This window comes from Oncorhynchus kisutch, unplaced genomic scaffold, assembly GCF_002021735.2.
Source record: "Oncorhynchus kisutch isolate 150728-3 unplaced genomic scaffold, Okis_V2 scaffold1042, whole genome shotgun sequence".
Lineage (NCBI taxonomy): Eukaryota > Metazoa > Chordata > Actinopteri > Salmoniformes > Salmonidae > Oncorhynchus > Oncorhynchus kisutch.
In genome coordinates, this window is record NW_022262987.1 from 1 (window position 1) to 17,366 (window position 17,366).

The window sequence follows — 17,366 nt, forward strand, 5'->3', positions numbered from 1 at the left end:
AGTGAAGGCTCCATATAAAACTACACATGTTGGTGAATCTGGGAACATTTATCAGCCCATTTCCTGACATAACTAAATCTGCATTACTAAATGTCACAGATAACTAATGTGAATGTTTCTAATATTAAATACTTTGACATATAACCAAAGCACATTATCAGAAAGCCTAGTAGTTAGTGTCAACCCACTGTTCCTAGGCCGTTATTGAAAATAAGAATTTGTTAGTTAAATGAAGGTAAAATATATATGTTTTTAATTGTATAACTACTTCATATATAATGTGAATGTTTCTAATATTAAATACTTTTACATACAACCAAATCATATTATGTAAATCTATAACTACTTCATATATCTTTATCTATGACTGGTTTCATGTGTTCATCCATGTCTGAATCAGCTGTTACTGTCCTTGTTGCAGTTTCTCTCCAGAGAGGTCTGATACCTCAAAGCAGATCAAGTTCCTGGTGGATCTCCTGTCTCAAGCAGCAGAGTGGGAGGAGCAGACAGGAGAGAAGACACTGAAGCTGGTATCATCAGTGTGGACTTACAGAACCTTTCCTTATCGCCATGGAGACAATTATAAACAGAGTGATTTCCTGTTGGATCTGTACTCACGTGTGAGGGACTATGAGACTCAAACAGGCAGGATGGTCCTTCCAGCATTACAGGCAGTTTACCAGTCAGCCAGTCCTGCAGTCTGGTACATAGACCTCTCAGAGAGAAAGGCCTCCCTCCTCCTAGAAGTGCTGAAACTCCAACCAGAGAAGAAACCAGTAGAGCTGCAGGGCTGGTCAGATGAAGAGAGTGAAGTGAGGAGTTTCCTTCAGTGTCTGCCCTACATCTCACAGCTGAGGTGAGTCTGAACATGTGGTGGTTAGTGATCATGTGATGCTAGTGGTTATTATCTTGTAGAAACATCTGACATATTAAACTTCAAGTGTTGGTAAATATTGTATCATATTGTTAGAGAGGGGTAAAGGTAAATATTTAGTTTGGGTGCCAGGCAGGTATTAACCCTGCAGAAAGGAAAAGAGTAGGATAGAGAGAGACCCACTACCACACACGCACACATCAGCAGAAGAGACTGTCTAGACTGTAGCCTGTTAGCCAGATAGCCAGTGGAGAGAAAAGATAAGACTCACCATATAAAACACCCATCACAGCACAGGGGGAACCCCACCAATAATACCTCATACAATAATGATGGCAGAGCAATTTAATGGCAACTTCATAGAAACAATTTACAAGAAAGAACCCAGTCATCAACATGAGAGGATTTACAGTAATCTGTATTACCTCCCAGTGGAGGAGTGCAGAGGGTATGAATGGTGGGGGGGTCATAGACAAACAAAGGCCTTAAAATGTCCACAATCTTCTGGGCCACATGTCATTAGTACCACATCAATAGAGTTCAAATAACAAGACACAATAAACTGGCAAGAATCCTCCCTTTAACTAAAATGTCAACCCAAATACATCTGGCAGGGCAATGATAGTCCAGCCACGCTGCACCTCAAAGGGAAGAGCATTGAAAACAATGATAAAGTCTGCTGCTGTTTAAAGTCCTGGAGAGAGAGAGAGAGAGGGAGAGAGAGAGAGGAAGGAGAGAGAGAGAGAGGGTAGAGAGAGAGAGAGAGAGAGAGAGAGAGAGAGAGAGAGAGAGAGAGAGAGAGAGGGGTAGAGAGAGAGAGAGAGGGTAGAGAGAGAGAGAGGGAGAGAGAGAGAGGAAGGAGAGAGAGAGAGAGGGTAGAGAGAGAGAGAGATAGGAGAGAGAGAGAGGGTAGAGAGAGAGAGGAGAGAGAGGGAGGAGAGAGAAGAGAGAGAGAAGAGAGAGAGGAGAGAGAGAGGAGAGGGAAGAGAGAGGAGAGGGAAGAGATAGACAAGAGAGAGAGAGGGGAGAGAGAGAGGAGAGAGAGAGGGAAGAGAGAGAGGGAAGAAGAGAGATGGACAAGAGAGAGAGGGGGTAGCGAGAGAGAAGAGAGAGGAGAGGTAAGAGGTAAGAGAGAGAGGAGAGGTGAGAGAGAGAGGAGGGGTAAGAGAGAGAGAGGAAAGGTAAGAGAGAGAGAGCGAGGGGGGAGAGAGAGAGAGGAGAGGGAAGAGAGAGAGGGAAGAAAGAGAGATGGACAAGAGAGAGAGGGGGTAGAGAGAGAGAAGAGAGAGGAGAGGTAAGAGAGAGAGGAGAGGTAAGAGAGAGAGGAGAGGTGAGAGAGAGAGGAGGGGTAAGAGAGAGAGAGGAAAGGTAAGAGAGAGAGATAAAGGAGATGGAAGAGAGAGAAGGTAGAGGGAAGAGGGATAGGGAATAGAGAGAGAGAGAGAAAATAAACCAGAGTTGTGCAGCATCACCACTATCAAACTGCCCCCCAGAGAGTCTCCTTTCTGACTGCTGATGCAAAGTGGCAGCACACAGTGAAGGCTCCATATAAAACTACACATGTTGGTGAATCTGGGAACATTTATCAGCCCATTTCCTGACATAACTAAATCTGCATTACTAAATGTCACAGATAACTAATGTGAATGTTTCTAATATTAAATACTTTGACATATAACCAAAGCACATTATCAGAAAGCCTAGTAGTTAGTGTCAACCCACTGTTCCTAGGCCGTTATTGAAAATAAGAATTTGTTCTAGTTAAATGAAGGTAAAATATATATGTTTTTAATTGTATAACTACTTCATATATAATGTGAATGTTTCTAATATTAGATACTTTTACATACAACCAAATCATATTATGTAAATCTATAACTACTTCATATATCTTTATCTATGACTGGTTTCATGTGTTCATCCATGTCTGAATCAGCTGTTACTGTCCTTGTTGCAGTTTCTGTCCATGGTGGTTTGATACCTCAAAGCAGATCAAGTTCCTGGTGGATCTCCTGTCTCAAGCAGCAGAGTGGGAGGAGCAGACAGGAGAGAAGACACTGAAGCTGGTATCATCAGTGTGGACTTACAGCACCTTTCCCTTCTGTGATGATGATTATGATGATGAGAGTAAGGAATATCAATGTGATTTCCTGCTGGATCTGTACTCACATGTGAAGGACTATGAGACTCAAACAGGCAGGAGTTTCCTTCCAGCATTACAGCCACTTTACCAGTCAGCTCCTGCAGTCTGGTCCATAGACCTCAGAAAGAGAAAGGCCTCCCTCCTCCTAGAAATGCTGAAACTCCAACCAGAGAAGAAACCAGTAGAGCTGAAACGCTGGTCAGATGAAGAGCGTGAAGTGAGGAGTTTCCTTCAGTGTCTTCCCTACATCTCACAGCTGAGGTGAGTCTGAACATGTGTAGTGGTTAGTGATTATGTGATGCTAGTAACATTTATACCAAGATTTCAAATGTTACTAAATGTCATTCATTTTATTTTTGTATTCATATATCTTTCAAAACAGAACAAATGTTGCTGTTGTAACACCGATATTATGGAGTTTTGTCATATATTGTACATTTTTCTTAATTATGTGATGCTAGACATTTGTCTTTTAGAAATCTTGTTTACCTTTAAGAATCTGAACGTTTATATTCAGAATATCTAATCTATAAAACCAAATGTCTTGTATATTATGTAACTTTCTCTGTGACATGGTATTATATTTCCATATGACAGGCAGGTATTCATGTACAGTGAGGTCAAAGTATTGGGACATGGACACATTTGTTATTTTCTCTCTGTACACTTTGACATGATTCACTGACTGAGGTTAAAGGTCAGACTGCCAGCTTTAATGTCATTTTCACCGTTTAGAAAGTGCTGGAGTACAGAGCCAAAACAACATAAAATGTGTCACTGTCCCCATACTTTTGGACGTCACTGTCTCCTAAATGTCTGATTTGATGTCCCCCATGTTTTGCTGTTTCAGCTGTGAAGATGAAAGGTTCTTCCAGACTGTGTGTGAGTCCATCCCTGTGAGGTCCAGAGAGGAGGACCAGCAGTTGGCCTCTCTCCTCCAGGCCTTGGGCTCCAGCCTGTCACTGGGAGGAGTGTTACCCAGGAAAACCTGCAGGTCTGTGGGGAGAGTCCTGGGTCTCTGTGCCTCCAGTGTGGACCTCACTCTCACCCCCAGCAAGATCTCTCTCCAAGGAGCCGCACTTCTTTTGAGACATGAGTCAAAGCTCCACAAGCTCAGGTATGTTCAGGAAGACAGCTTTTACAGGTCTATTCAATAGTTGATTCTCCTACTGAGTATTTATCTGACAAGGTTTCTCTGTTTCAAGTGACTTGCGTTTTGTCTTTTCATTCCAGGCTGAATGTGGGTGTGGCAGTGAAACTGTCCAGACTGGTTAGGAGGACAGGGAGAGGTGCTACTTCACTGACTGTCCCAGAGCTCTCCCTGGACCTAAAGACCAGCCAGCCACCAGAGAGAGTGTTATCCAGGGCTCTGAGTAGTGTGGCATCCCTGCTGAGATTCTGGAGGGTTCAGTGTCTGGACCTGACTGACTTCTGCATCCAGGGTCACTCTCTCATCACACTGCTGTGTCACCAGGGACCTCTCTCTCTCAGGTCAGTCTGAAGCTGATGTTTTTTAAAGTAGAAATAGTAACGTCATTCATGTGTTTTTCTTCATATTTCTGACAGCCTGTATGTTCCAACCTCCTAGACTGAACTCAGACACTCTGCAGCAGCTGACTGTAGTTGTGTATGAAGCTCAGGACAAGGACTTGACTCAGTGGTTCCTGGAGAAGGTTGGTGGAGACCTGACCTCCTGCAGGCTGGACTGGGAAGTGCTTCTCTCTCTGCTGCAGCATTCAACCCACAACATCATTGTGGACCTCAGGAAGAACAGGCTTCTAGAGAAGCACATCTCAGATCTTCTCCCCTTTCTGGGAAGGGTTACTCTCAAGAGGTGGTTGAACTTCTTTCTCTGTTCAGACTTTCTAGAAATAATAAAATAACTATTTGTATCCAGTGACATGTTGTTCTGAGTTTTCCTCTGTAATATCATTAGGGTTTTATTCAAGAGGTGGGAGATCTTGATTCAATATTTATAGTCTTTAATTATTAATGTTCTATCCAGCCAGTTGTTACTATGTGAGTTATCCTTTATAAAACCTTGACATAACCACAACAATCCTTTCTCCATGTTTGTTCAGGTCCAGTTCCAGCTTTGTAAAGTCCTCCATCAGACAGATCTATGACAGTAGAGACAGTGACTGTGTGTCCAGTTTGTTGAGGTCTTCAGACCATTGGATCAACCTGAACAGCAGAGAGCTGGACAGAGTGGACTGTACCGCTCTGTGTTTTACCCTGCAGCACAGCCACCAAGTCAAAATCAACCTGCTGTGGACCTCCATACCACCGGGGGAGATAGAGAGCATCCTGCCTCTTCTGGACAGAGTCTCCCAACTCAGGTTCAGTTGGCACTCTTTGACCCTGCTAGAATGGATAGAACTATGAGGCTTTCCACTTCCTGACTGATTTAACCTCTAATTTAACCTCTAAACCTTAGTACTAACCTTAAAACCTCTTAGGAATCCCCTACGGCTAGAATCCCGTTAACTGGATCGATTTGACAACATCCTGTAAATTGCGGAGTGCGAAATTCAAAAAACACTAACTTCATAATATTAAACCTTCATGACATGTGTCTTACATCATTTAAAATCATTAAAACACTTCTTGTTAATCCAGCCGCTGTGTCAGATTTCAAAATAGCTTTACAGTGAAAATTATCTGACGACACACAAAAGCAATACATTCAGTTTCAATCCAAGCAGAGCCATCACGAAAGTCAGAAATAGCGATTAAATGTATCACTTGCCTTTGAAGATCTTCAGCTGGTTGCAATCATACGATTCCCAGAAACATCACAAATGGTCCTTTTGTTCGATAAAGTCCTTCTTTAAATCCAAAAGAAGTCTGCGCTTGACTCAGTAATCCACCGGTTTCTCTCGTTGAAAAATGCAGACAAAGAAGTTCTAAAAGCTACCAGCAAACTTCGGCGAAACAAGTCAAACAACGTATATCACCTTCAGGTTGTCTAAAATGTAAATAAATTATCATATTTCATACGGAAAGGTGTAGCGGATGCTACATCATTAAAATACTCCTTCTACAATGTGAAAACATTCTACATTGTGACATCATTAAACTACTCCTACTACAATGTTAAAACATTCTACATTGTGACATCATTAAACTACTCCTACTACAATGTTAAAACATTCTACATTGTGACATCATTAAAATACTCCTTCTACAATGTGAAAACATTCTACATTGTGACATCATTAAAATATTCCTACTACAATGTTAAAACATTCTACATTGTGACATCATTAAAATACTCCTTCTACAATGTGAAAACATTCTACATTGTGACATCATTAAAATACTCCTTCTACAATGTGAAAACATTCTACATTGTGACATCATTAAAATATTCCTACTACAATGTTTAAACATTCTACATTGTGACATCATTAAAATATTCCTACTACAATGTTTAAACATTCTACATTGTGACATCATTAAAATACTCCTTCTACAATGTGAAAACATTCTACATTGTGACATCATTAAAATACTCCTTCTACAATGTGAAAACATTCTACATTGTGACATCATTAAAATACTCCTTCTACAATGTGAAAACATTCTACATTGTGACATCATTAAAATATTCCTACTACAATGTTTAAACATTCTACATTGTGACATCATTAAAATATTCCTACTACAATGTTTAAACATTCTACATTGTAACTGGTGGCAGTGATAACAGTTTGATATAAACAAAAAACCCGACGTGCACCAGAACGAACGTGCAACAAGCACTACATAAAGCAGTCACACACAATGACATGAAAACAGAGGAATAAATACATGCAGTGTGATTGGGAATGTAAACCAGGTGTGCAGGGGAAAAAAGACTAAACAAATGGATAATAAAAAAAAATGGAGCGGCGAAAGCCAATGACGTTGACGCCGAACGCTGCCTGAACAAGGAGAGGAGCTGATTTTGGTGAAAGTCGTGACAGTACCCCTCCCCCTTGACGCATGACTCCAGCGGCACGCTGACACCGGCCTCGGGGATGACCCGGAGGGCGAGGCGCAGGGAGATCCGGCCGATGACGATGGATGTCCCGTAGAAGTTCAAGGTCCAACACATCTGCCACCAGCACCCAGCACCTCTCCTCTGGACCCCTCCCACTCCACGAGGTACTGAAGGCCCCTCACCCGATGCCTCGAATCCAGGATAGAACAGACAGAGTACGCTGGAGCCCCATGGATGTCCAAATGGGGTGGAGGAACCTCCCACACCTCACACTCCTGGAGCCAGCCACCACCAGCCTGAGGAGAGACACATGGAACGAGGGGTTAATACGGTAATTGGGGGGAAGCTGTAACCTATAACAAACCTCGTTCACACTCCTAAGGACTTTAAATGGCCCCACAAACCGCGGACCCAGCTTCCGGCAGGGCAGGCGGAGGGGCAGATTTCGGGTCGAGAGCCAGACCCGGTCCCACGGTGCGAACACCGGGGCCTCACTGCGGTGACGTGACCATGGGCGGCTTCCCCTGTCTCCTCTGCTCGTCTGAACCAATCGTCCACCTCGGGAGCCTCGGTCTGACTCTGATGCCACGGTGCCAGAACCGGTTGGTACCCCAATACACATTGAAAGGGGGAGAGGTTAGTGGAGGAGTGGCAGAGCGAGTTCTGCGTCATCTCTGCCCAGGGCACGAACGCCACCCACTCCCCCTGACCGGTCCTGGCAATAGGACCGCATGAACCTGCCCACATCCTGGTTCACTCTTTCCACCTGCCCATTACTCTCAGGGTGAAAACCTGAGGTGAGACTAATCGAGACCCCCAGACGTTCCATGAACGCCCTCCAGACTCTCGAAGTGAACTGGGGACCTCGATCAGACCCTATATCCTCAGGCACCCGTAGTGCCGGAAGACGTTTGTAAACAGGGTCTGTCCACAGTCTGTAGAGCCGTAGGTATCCCGGGCAGAGGGAGGAGATGACAGGACTTAGAGAAATGATCCACAACGACCAGGATCATGGTAGTTCCCTGTGAGGGAGGAAGATCCGTCGAAAAATCCACAGATGTGACCAAGGCCGTTGTGGAATGGCTAAGGGATGTAGCTTACCTCTGGGCAGGTATCTAGGAGCCTTACACTGGGCGAAGTGTAGGAGCCTTACACTGCCGAGCAGCAGGAAACATAAACCCTCACATCCTTTGCCAAGGTGGGCCACCAGTACTTCCCAGTTAGACAGCGCATCATCCGACCGATCCCCGGATGACCAGAGAAGGGTGACGTGTGGGCCCAATAGATAAACTGGTCCCGGACAGCAGACGGAACGTACAGACGCCCAACGGGACACTGGGAGGGAGCGGGCTCTGTACGCAATGCCTGCTCAATGTCCACGTCCAGCTCCCAGATGACCGGCACAACCAAGCAGAAAGCCTGGAGTATGGGAGTCTGATTTATGGACCGCTCCTCTGCGTCATACAGTCGGGGCAGTGCGTCTGCCTTAACATTCTGGGAACCAAGTCTGTAGGACAGGGTAAAGAACATGGCCCACCTTGCCTGATGAGGATTCAGTCTCCTCACTGCCCGGATGTACTCCAGGTTGCGGTGGTCAGTCCAGATGAGGAAAGGGTGTTTAGCCCCCTCAAGCCAAGGTCTCCATGCCTTCAAAGCTTTAACTACAGCACACAACTCCGGTCATCATAGTTTCGCTCCGCCGGGCTGAGCTTCTTCAAGAAGAAAGTACAGGGGCGGAGCTTCGATGGCATGCCCGAATGCTGAGAGAGCACTCCTCCTATCCCAGGCTCAGACGCGTTGATCTCCACTATGAACTCCAAAGAGGAATCTGGATGGGCCAGCATGGAAGCCGAGGTAAACAGAGCCCTTAGTTGCCCAAAAGCTCTGTCCGCCTCAACCGAACACTGCAGCCGTACCTGACCCCCCTTCGGTAGTGAGGTAATGGGAGCAGCCACCTGGCCAAAATCCTGGATAAATCTCCAGTAGTAATTGGCAAACACTAAACATCGGTGCACCTCCTTTACCGTGTTGGGAGTCGGCTAATTACGCACGGTTGAAATGCGGTCCCTTAGGAAGTAGACTGCTTGCTGAAAGAACAGGCATTTCTCAGCCTTGACAGACAGGTCATGCTCCAACAGTCGTCCAACTACCCTGCACACCAAGGACACATGCTCGGCACGTGTAGCGGAGTATATTAGAATGTCATCGATATACACCACTACACCCTGCCCGTGCAGGTCCCTGTCTCGTCTACAAAGGATTTGAAGACTGATGGAGCATTCATCAACCCATACGGCATGACGAGGTACCCATAATGCCCTGAGGTGGTACTAAACGCCGTCTTCCACTCGTCTCCCTCCTGGATACGCACCAGGTTGTACACACTCCTGAGATCCAGTTTAGTGAAAAAGTTTTTTTGACTCAATCGCCGTGGTAACTGTAACTGTATCTTACAGTGATTTTGAGACACTCTGGTAAAAAGCAGTTTCTATAATCAATGCACGGACGCAGACTTCTTTTTCACAAAAAATAAACTGGAGTAGAAGGGTGAAGTGGGGGACCAAATATACCCCTGACGCAGGGATTCAGATACATACATATTTTTACAATTACAGGTATGTAACAGATCTGACAAACTTTCTAATCTCGAAAGAACATGTACAGTGGGGAGAACAAGTAGTTGATACACTGCCGATTTTGCCGATTTTCTTTTTCCTACTTACAAAGCATGTAGAGGTCTGTAATATTTATCATAAGTACACTTCAACTGTGAGAGAAGGAATCTAAAACAAAAATCCAGAAAAATCACATTTTATGATTTTTAAGTAATTAATTTGCATTTAATTTGCATTTTATTGCATGACATAAGTAATTGATCACCTACCAACCAGTAAGAATTCCGGCTCTCACAGGCCTGTTAGTTTCTTTAATAAGAAGCCCTCCTGTTCTCCACTCATTACCTGTATTAACTGAACCTGTTTGAACTCGTTACCTGCATGAAAGACACCTGTCCACACACTCAATCAAACGGACTCCAACTTCTCCTCAATGGCCAAGACCAGAGAGCTGTGTAAGGACATCAGGGATAAAATTATAGACCTGCACAAGGCTGGGATGGGCTACAGGACAGTAGGCAAGCAGCTTGGTGAGAAGGCAACAACTGTTGGCGCAATTATTAGAAAATTGAAGAAGTTCAAGATGACGGTCAATCACCCTCGGTCTGGGGCTCCATGCAAGATCTCACCTCGTGGGGCATCAATGATCATGAGGAAGGTGAGGGATTAGCTCAGAACTACACGGCAGGACCTGGTCAATGACCTGAAGAGAGCTGGGACCACAGTCTCAAAGAAAACCATTAGTAACACACTACGCCGTCATGGATTAAAATCCTGCAGCGCACGCAAGGTCCCCCTGCTTAAGCCAGCGCATGTCCAGGCCCGTCTGAAGTTTGCCAATGACCATCTGGATGATCCAGAGGAGGAATGGGAGAAGGTCATGTGGTCTGATGAGACAAGAATAGAGCTTTTTGGTCTAAACTCCATTCGCCATGTGTGGAGGAAGAAGAAGGATGAGTAGAACCCCAAGAACACCATCCCAACCGTGAAGCATGGAGGTGGAAACATCATTCTTTGGGGATGCTTTTCTGCAAAGGGGACAGGACGACTGCACCGTATTGAGGGGAGGATAGATGGGGCCATGTATTGCGAGATCTTGGCCAGCAACCTCCTTCCCTCAGTGAGAGCATTGAAGATGGGTCGTGGCTGGGTCTTCCAGCATGACAACGACCCGAAACACACAGCCAGGGCAACTAAGGAGTGGCTCCGTAAGAAGCATCTCAAGGTCCTGGAGTGGCCTAGCCAGTCTCCAGACCTGAACCCAATAGAACACCTTTGGAGGGAGCTGAAAGTCCATATTGCCCAGCGACAGCCCCAAAACCTGAAGGATCTGGGGAAGGTCTGTATGGAGGAGTGAGCCAAAATCCCTGCTATAATGTGTGCAAACCTGGTCAAGAACTACAGGAAACATATGATATCTGTAATTGCAAACAAAGGTTTCTGTACCAAATATTAAGTTCTGCTTTTCTGATGTATCAAATACTTATGTCATGCAATAAAATGCTAATTAATTACTTAAAAATCACACGCTTTGTAAGTAGGAAACACTGACGATTTTGCAGGTTATCAAATACTTGTTCTCCCCACTGTATGTCTCCATAACCACCGTCTCCGCTTGCGATATAGGATACACATGACTCCTGGGAAGAGCAGCGTCTACCAGGAGATTTATCGCACAATCGCCCCGTCGATGGAGTGGTAACTGAGTCGCCATCTCTGTACAGAAGGCGAGATCCAAATCGGCATATTCGGGGGGAATGCGCACAGTGGAGATCTGATCTGGACTTTTCACTGTGGTAGCACCAACGGAAACCACTACACACCTCCCCGATCACTCTCGCAAACACCCTGTGAGAGCCCTCTGTTGCCATGAAATGGGGTCATGACGAGCTATCCAGGGAATGCCCAGTACCACTGGAAACACAGGAGAGTCTATGAGAAAGAGACTGATTCTCTCCTCGTGCCTTCCCTGTGTCACCTAGGCCAGGGAGATAGTAGCTAGTAGCTTCCCTGATCTGCCCGGACTCCAATGATCGACTATCCAGAGCGTATACTGGGAAAGGTCTAACCACAGGAATAATAATAATAATCCCTACACTAAGGGCGAGTGCTCTGTTGATAAAATTCCCAGCCGTGCCTGAATCGACGAGTGCCTCATGCGGCAAAAAAATCAAACAATCAAACAGGTACAAACAGTTGGTTAACAGAGGACTCTGGATGAGAGTGGTGCAGACTCACCTGGGGTGATGCCAAAGTGCCCTGCCTGCTGCCTCGACTCCCAGAGGGACCAACCCGGCACCGACCGGCAGTCTGGCCCTCTGCGGCCACAGATGCTGCACGTGAAGGCCCCTCCTCCAGCCTCCCTACGCACAGCCCCTCCCAGTTCCACCGGAGCGGTGGTGTTGGAAGATGGAACCAACAGAGCCCTCTCTGGACGTCCGTGGGTGTCCAGCAGGTTATCCAACCGGATGGACAGATCCACCAGTTGGTCAAAGGTGATGGTGGCATCCCTGCAGGCCAACTCTCGTCTGACGTCCTCGCGCAGGCTGCATCGGTAATGGTCGATAAGGGCCCTGTCGTTCCATCCTGCTCCGGCAGCTAAGGTTTGGAATTCCAGGGCTCCGTCTCAAGTCGAAGCCGCTCTTCGAAGTGGTCCAACGCCGCGACTCCCCACACTCCAGAGCTCTCCCCGAGAGACATGAGACGAGTACTTCCCGAGGGAGCTGGGTGAATGGTGGCCAGGTACAGGTCCAGTTGTAATATGAACCCCTGGCTCCGGGCTGCCGTCCCATCCCTGGGAGAGACGCATGCCACTGGAACTGGATCCAGGAGGAATGGGTAGAGGTAACTCCGGACTCCAATGATCGACTATCCAGAGCGTAACTCCGGTTGCATTGGTCGAGGCACAGCGGACATGGCACCAAGAGGTTGGATCAGATTGGGAATGTAAACCAGGTGTGCAGGGAAAAAGACAAAACAAATGGATAATAGAAAAATGGAGCAGCGATGGCTAGTTAGCCGGTGACGTTGACCGCCAAACGGCACCCGAAGAGAGGAGCCGACTTCGGTGGAAGTCGTGACAAAAGGACTGTGTTCAATATGAACGCCAAATTAGCAAGTACGCGTCTCCTCCATTGCGCACAAAACCACTGATGTCACACTGTCAAAATTAATTTTTTTCAAAATAATAGCCTCAAAACCTTGAATAATGACAGTTGACAACAAACAAACAAACAACTAGCTTTATCAATTGCAATCTGGTGGACGGACGATTTCTAAAGCTTTATGAAATAAAAGCCTGTGATTAATTTTTTTTTTCTGGTCGGATTTTCTTCAGATATTCGCCTGCCATATCAGTTCTGTCACAGACATTATTTTAACAGTTTTGGAAACTGTAGAATGTTTTCTATGCAAATCCACCAATTGTATGCATATCCTAGCTTCTGAGTCTGAGAAACAGGAATCTTACTTTGGGCACACCAGCTCTCCAAACGTCCGTATACTGCCCCCTAGCCCGAAGAGGTTTACCTCAGCTAGGGGTAGAATTGAAGGGGATCGCCTGGGAGTTGACCAGACTAACAGTGTTGTATTGTCTTTATCAGTGTTTTAATGTGTGATGTCGTGTAAATAAGTCTCTCTCTCTCTGTAGTGTTGACAGGAGGTTACTGCTGAGTTTCCTCCAGTGCTGTGCTGCCTCTCAGGTCCAGCAGGGGGGACCATCATCACTACCAACAGCAGTATGGCTGCTCAGGTCTCTGCAACACAGGCTGGACTTGTCCTGCTCCTCCTCTGTGGACCTGTCTGCTCAGAACCCAGGGGAGGCTCTGTGTCTGACCATTGACCACTGCAGGGCCATCCACTCTGTTCTGAAGCAGAATCAACACAGCACCCAGCTGGTCCAGAACCAGGTCCAGCTCATCCTAAGAGACTGTGAGGTGGAGGACAGAGCACTGAGGGAGCTGCTTCCCATCCTTCATCTTATTGTCAAGCTGAGGTTAGACACACAAAGGCAAACATTTGACCAACTAGTTTATCAGTAGGAGTTAAACCTACTCTGTGTCATAATGTTATCTCTGCTTCTTGTCCTCTCAGCCCCAGCAAAGCTCTGCTACTTCAGCTGCTGGACCTTGTGCGTGAGGGGATTGAAGAGGGGCTGCTGAGGCACGCAGAGTCCCTGTGCAGAGCCCTGGATGGGGAGCTGGACCTCAGTGAGACCAGGCTGGACCAGAATGCCTGTGGATCTCTGGCCCTGGTTCTGGAACACTCAGAGGGTCTGTCAGAACTGGACCTCAGCCACTGTCAACTCACAGACCACCAGCTACAGCTCCTGATCACACACCTGCATAAAGTACAAGTCCTGGAGTGAGTGGCTTTCACTGTGTGTGTGTGTGTGTGTGTGTGTGTGTGTGTGTGTGTGTGTGTGTGTGTGTGTGTGTGTGTGTGTGTGTGTGTGTGTGTGTGTGTGTGTCTGTGTGTGACACTAGATGACAAATGTCTGATCACTCGTTCTCTCTGTCTCTCTTGCTCTCTGTCTCCTCTCTCTCTCTCTCTCTCTCTCTTTCTCTCTCTCTCTCTCTCTCTCTCTCTCTTGCTCTCTCTCTCTTGCTCTCTCTCGCTCTCTCTCTCTCTCTGTCTCTCTCTCTCTTGCTCTCTGTCTCCCTCTCTGTATTTCTCTCTCTCTCTTTCTCTCTCTCTCTCTGTTGTAGCCTGAGCCACAATGACATCACTGATGCTCTGACTGACAGAATACTCCAACTGGTCTCTACCAACACTTCAATACACACCATACGGTAAGGGTGTGTGTGACGGTGAGCAGAGCATGTGTGTGTGTGTGAGATCATATGGGTGAGTTTGTTTCTGGGGGCAACTGTTGGAGGATGGAGATGTGTTGTCTAATGATGTAATAATGATTCATAATAATCATGTTCTATAGACTCTTCAACAACAGAATCCAGGACAGAAGACCCTTCCTGACAGACAAGAGGTTTGACATCTGGTGCAACAACATCAGGTCTTAGTTCAGGAAGAGAAGGCTGAATCCAGGACAGAAGATCCTTCCTGACAGACAAGAGGTTTGACATGTGGTGACGATAATGTTGTATAATAACAGGATAATGTGGTCAATATAGAAAGCTTTATGCGAATCATACTTGATGTTTTTGTGATCAGTCAATTTGTGACATTTATAGTTTAGTTTTGATCAGATTGCTGTGAATGTGTTCTACAATTGTTTGTTGATGACAGCTTTACACACTCTTGGCATTCTCTCAACCAGCTTCACCTGGAATGATTTTCCAACAGTCATGAAGGAGTTTCCACATATGCTGAGCACATGTTGGCTGCTTACACAGCTTGGAGGTGTGTTGTGTCATTGTCCCGTTGAAAAACAAATGATACTTCCACTAAGCACAAACCTGATGGGATGGCGTATCGCTGCAGAATTCTGGGGTAGCCATGCTGGTTAAGTGTGCCTTGAATTCTAAATAAATCACTGACAGTGTCACCAGCAAAGCACCCCCACACCATCACACCTCCTCCTCCATGCTTTACAGTGGGAACCACACATGCGGAGATCATCCGTTCACCCACAACGTGTCTCACAAAGACACGGCAGTTGGAAACAAAAAATCTCAAATTTGGGCCCCTCCCTTGTCACAACACAACTAATTGGCTCAAACTTATTAAGAAGGATAAAAATTCCACAAATGAACTTTTAACAAGGCACACGTGTTAATTGAAAGTAATTCCAGGTGACTACCTCATCAAGCTGGTTGAGAGAATGCAAATGGTGTGCAAAGCTGTCATCAAGGCAAAGGGTGGCTACTTTGAATAATCTCAAATATATTTTGTTTAACACATTTTTGGTTACTACATGATTCCATATGTGTTATTTTATAGTTTTGATTTCTTCACTATTATTCTACAATGTAGAAAATAGTAAAAATAAAGAAAAACCCTTTGAATGAGTAGGTGTGTCCAAACGTTTGACTGGTACTGTCTGTATATATATATATATATATATATATAGTGGACTCACCTGGACTCAATCACCTGTTTTATTACCTATATCTGTCTGTTTCTCAGTTTTCTTCCCTGTGTCACCGTTATTGTCATTTGCGTTTCCCTTGTCCAGACGCTGTTCTTGTTTTGTCTGATGTCCGTATTCTGTTTCTTGTCCGTTGGTTATTAAATGTTCACACCCTTACTTTGCTTCTCGTCTCCAGCGTCGGTCTTCACAGTACTATCCTAGTTCAAGTCAGAACAAAGCTGCCTGAAGAAAGAGGGGTCACATACACATTGAAAACTCCAGCCCAAAGTGGGAGGTTTAGAAAATACTTTCTTAAAAGTAGTGGAGCATCTCTTTAAGACCCTTGTACCTCCATTTGTTGTAAATATTAGGGGTAAATATCAATTTCATCTAATTTTAACCTTGCTTTGTGTATATCATCAAATCTAATTGTAACAGTCACATGTTTAGTAGATGTTATTGGTCACATACACATGTTTAGTAGATGTTATTGGTCACATACACATGTTTGGTGACAAGTAGATGTAGACAGATGTAGTAGATGTTATTGGTCACACTCACATGTTTAGTGGATGTTATTGGTCACATACACATGTTTAGTAGATGTTATTGGTCACATACACATGTTTAGTAGATGTTATTGGTCACATACACATGTTTAGTAGATGTTATTGGTCACATACACATGTTTAGTAGATGTTATTGGTCACATACACATGTTTAGTAGATGTTATTGGTCACAATCACATGTTTAGTAAATGTTATTGCGTGTGTAGCGAATTGCTTGTGTTTCTAGCTCCAACAGTGCAGTAACATCTAACAATTTTACAACAATTTTACAACATATACCCAATATACCCATATACCCAATACATATACCCATATACATACAAATCTAAAGTAAAGGAATTAAGAATATATAAATGTATGGATGTCAGAGCGGCATTTACTAAGATACAGTAGAATAGAATACAATGTGAGATGAGTAATGCAAGATGTGTAAACATTATGAAAGTGACTATTGTTCCATTATTAAAATGGCCAGTGATTTCAAGACTATGTTTTGTATGTTTGCAGCAGTCTAAAGTGCTAGTGATGATTGTTTAACAGTCTGATGGCCTTGAGATAGAAGTACCGGACCCTCCGTCTCTGAGCCTCAGTCTCTCGGGTCTCAGCTTTGATGTACCGTTCTATTCATGTGATTATCAGTTGATGTATTTCTTTCCTTTTGTTTCCATAACAACCATCTATTCCTTTTGTTTCCATAACAACCATCTAGGGACAGGTGTTGGAAATGAGTTTAGGCGGGAAACACTATAGTCCATCTGAAGATTGTTTAATGTGTTGATGTGTTGGTACTTGTCTCTATCCAAATAAAACAAAACAAAAACATTTTATGACTTCGTTTTCTGATATCAAAACAGAAAAACCTCCCGAATGTTTACATTTTTTGACCATTTAAATCATTTATGAATATTTCGTTTTTTGTGTTTTTAATAAATGTCCCATGAGGCACATGATTGGTGTTTGTCACAGTGTTTTCTCTAAAGGTTCAAATCATTACTAGTAAATCCTAAATAATCACTTTCATGTTATTGCTGGTATGAATGTGATCCCACCCCAAGTGTGTTTCTTTTCATGACGATGTAAAAGTTGTTTGTTGAAGACATCTCCTCCTCTGATAGGCAGATCTCGGGAAAGCCGGACCCGCCCATTTACCA

The 17,366-nt window shown here is 44.8% G+C and overlaps 1 protein-coding gene across 1 annotated transcript; it reads left to right on the forward strand.

Moving 5' to 3' along the window:
• Positions 1–356: 356 nt before the first annotated feature.
• Positions 357–17,165, forward strand: LOC116364226 (uncharacterized). The gene is made up of 10 exons (XM_031817479.1): positions 357–856; positions 2,832–3,278; positions 3,868–4,134; positions 4,251–4,508; positions 4,606–4,851; positions 5,099–5,356; positions 13,267–13,611; positions 13,710–13,979; positions 14,324–14,407; positions 14,551–17,165. Exons 1-10 carry the CDS (start codon positions 651–653, stop codon positions 14,633–14,635), a joined length of 2,466 nt encoding a protein of 821 aa, XP_031673339.1. The 5' UTR covers positions 357–650; the 3' UTR covers positions 14,636–17,165.
• Positions 17,166–17,366: the final 201 nt, after the last annotated feature.

Bases quoted from the DNA above. Each gene is read 5' to 3' on its own strand.
- LOC116364226 (XM_031817479.1), top strand. From the start codon at position 651: ATGGTCCTTCCAGCATTACAGGCAGTTTACCAGTCAGCCAGTCCTGCA. The intron at 3,279-3,867 runs GTGAGTCTGAAC...TTGCTGTTTCAG, and splicing joins CCCTACATCTCACAGCTGAG to CTGTGAAGATGAAAGGTTCT. The intron at 14,408-14,550 runs GTAAGGGTGTGT...CATGTTCTATAG, and splicing joins ACTTCAATACACACCATACG to ACTCTTCAACAACAGAATCC.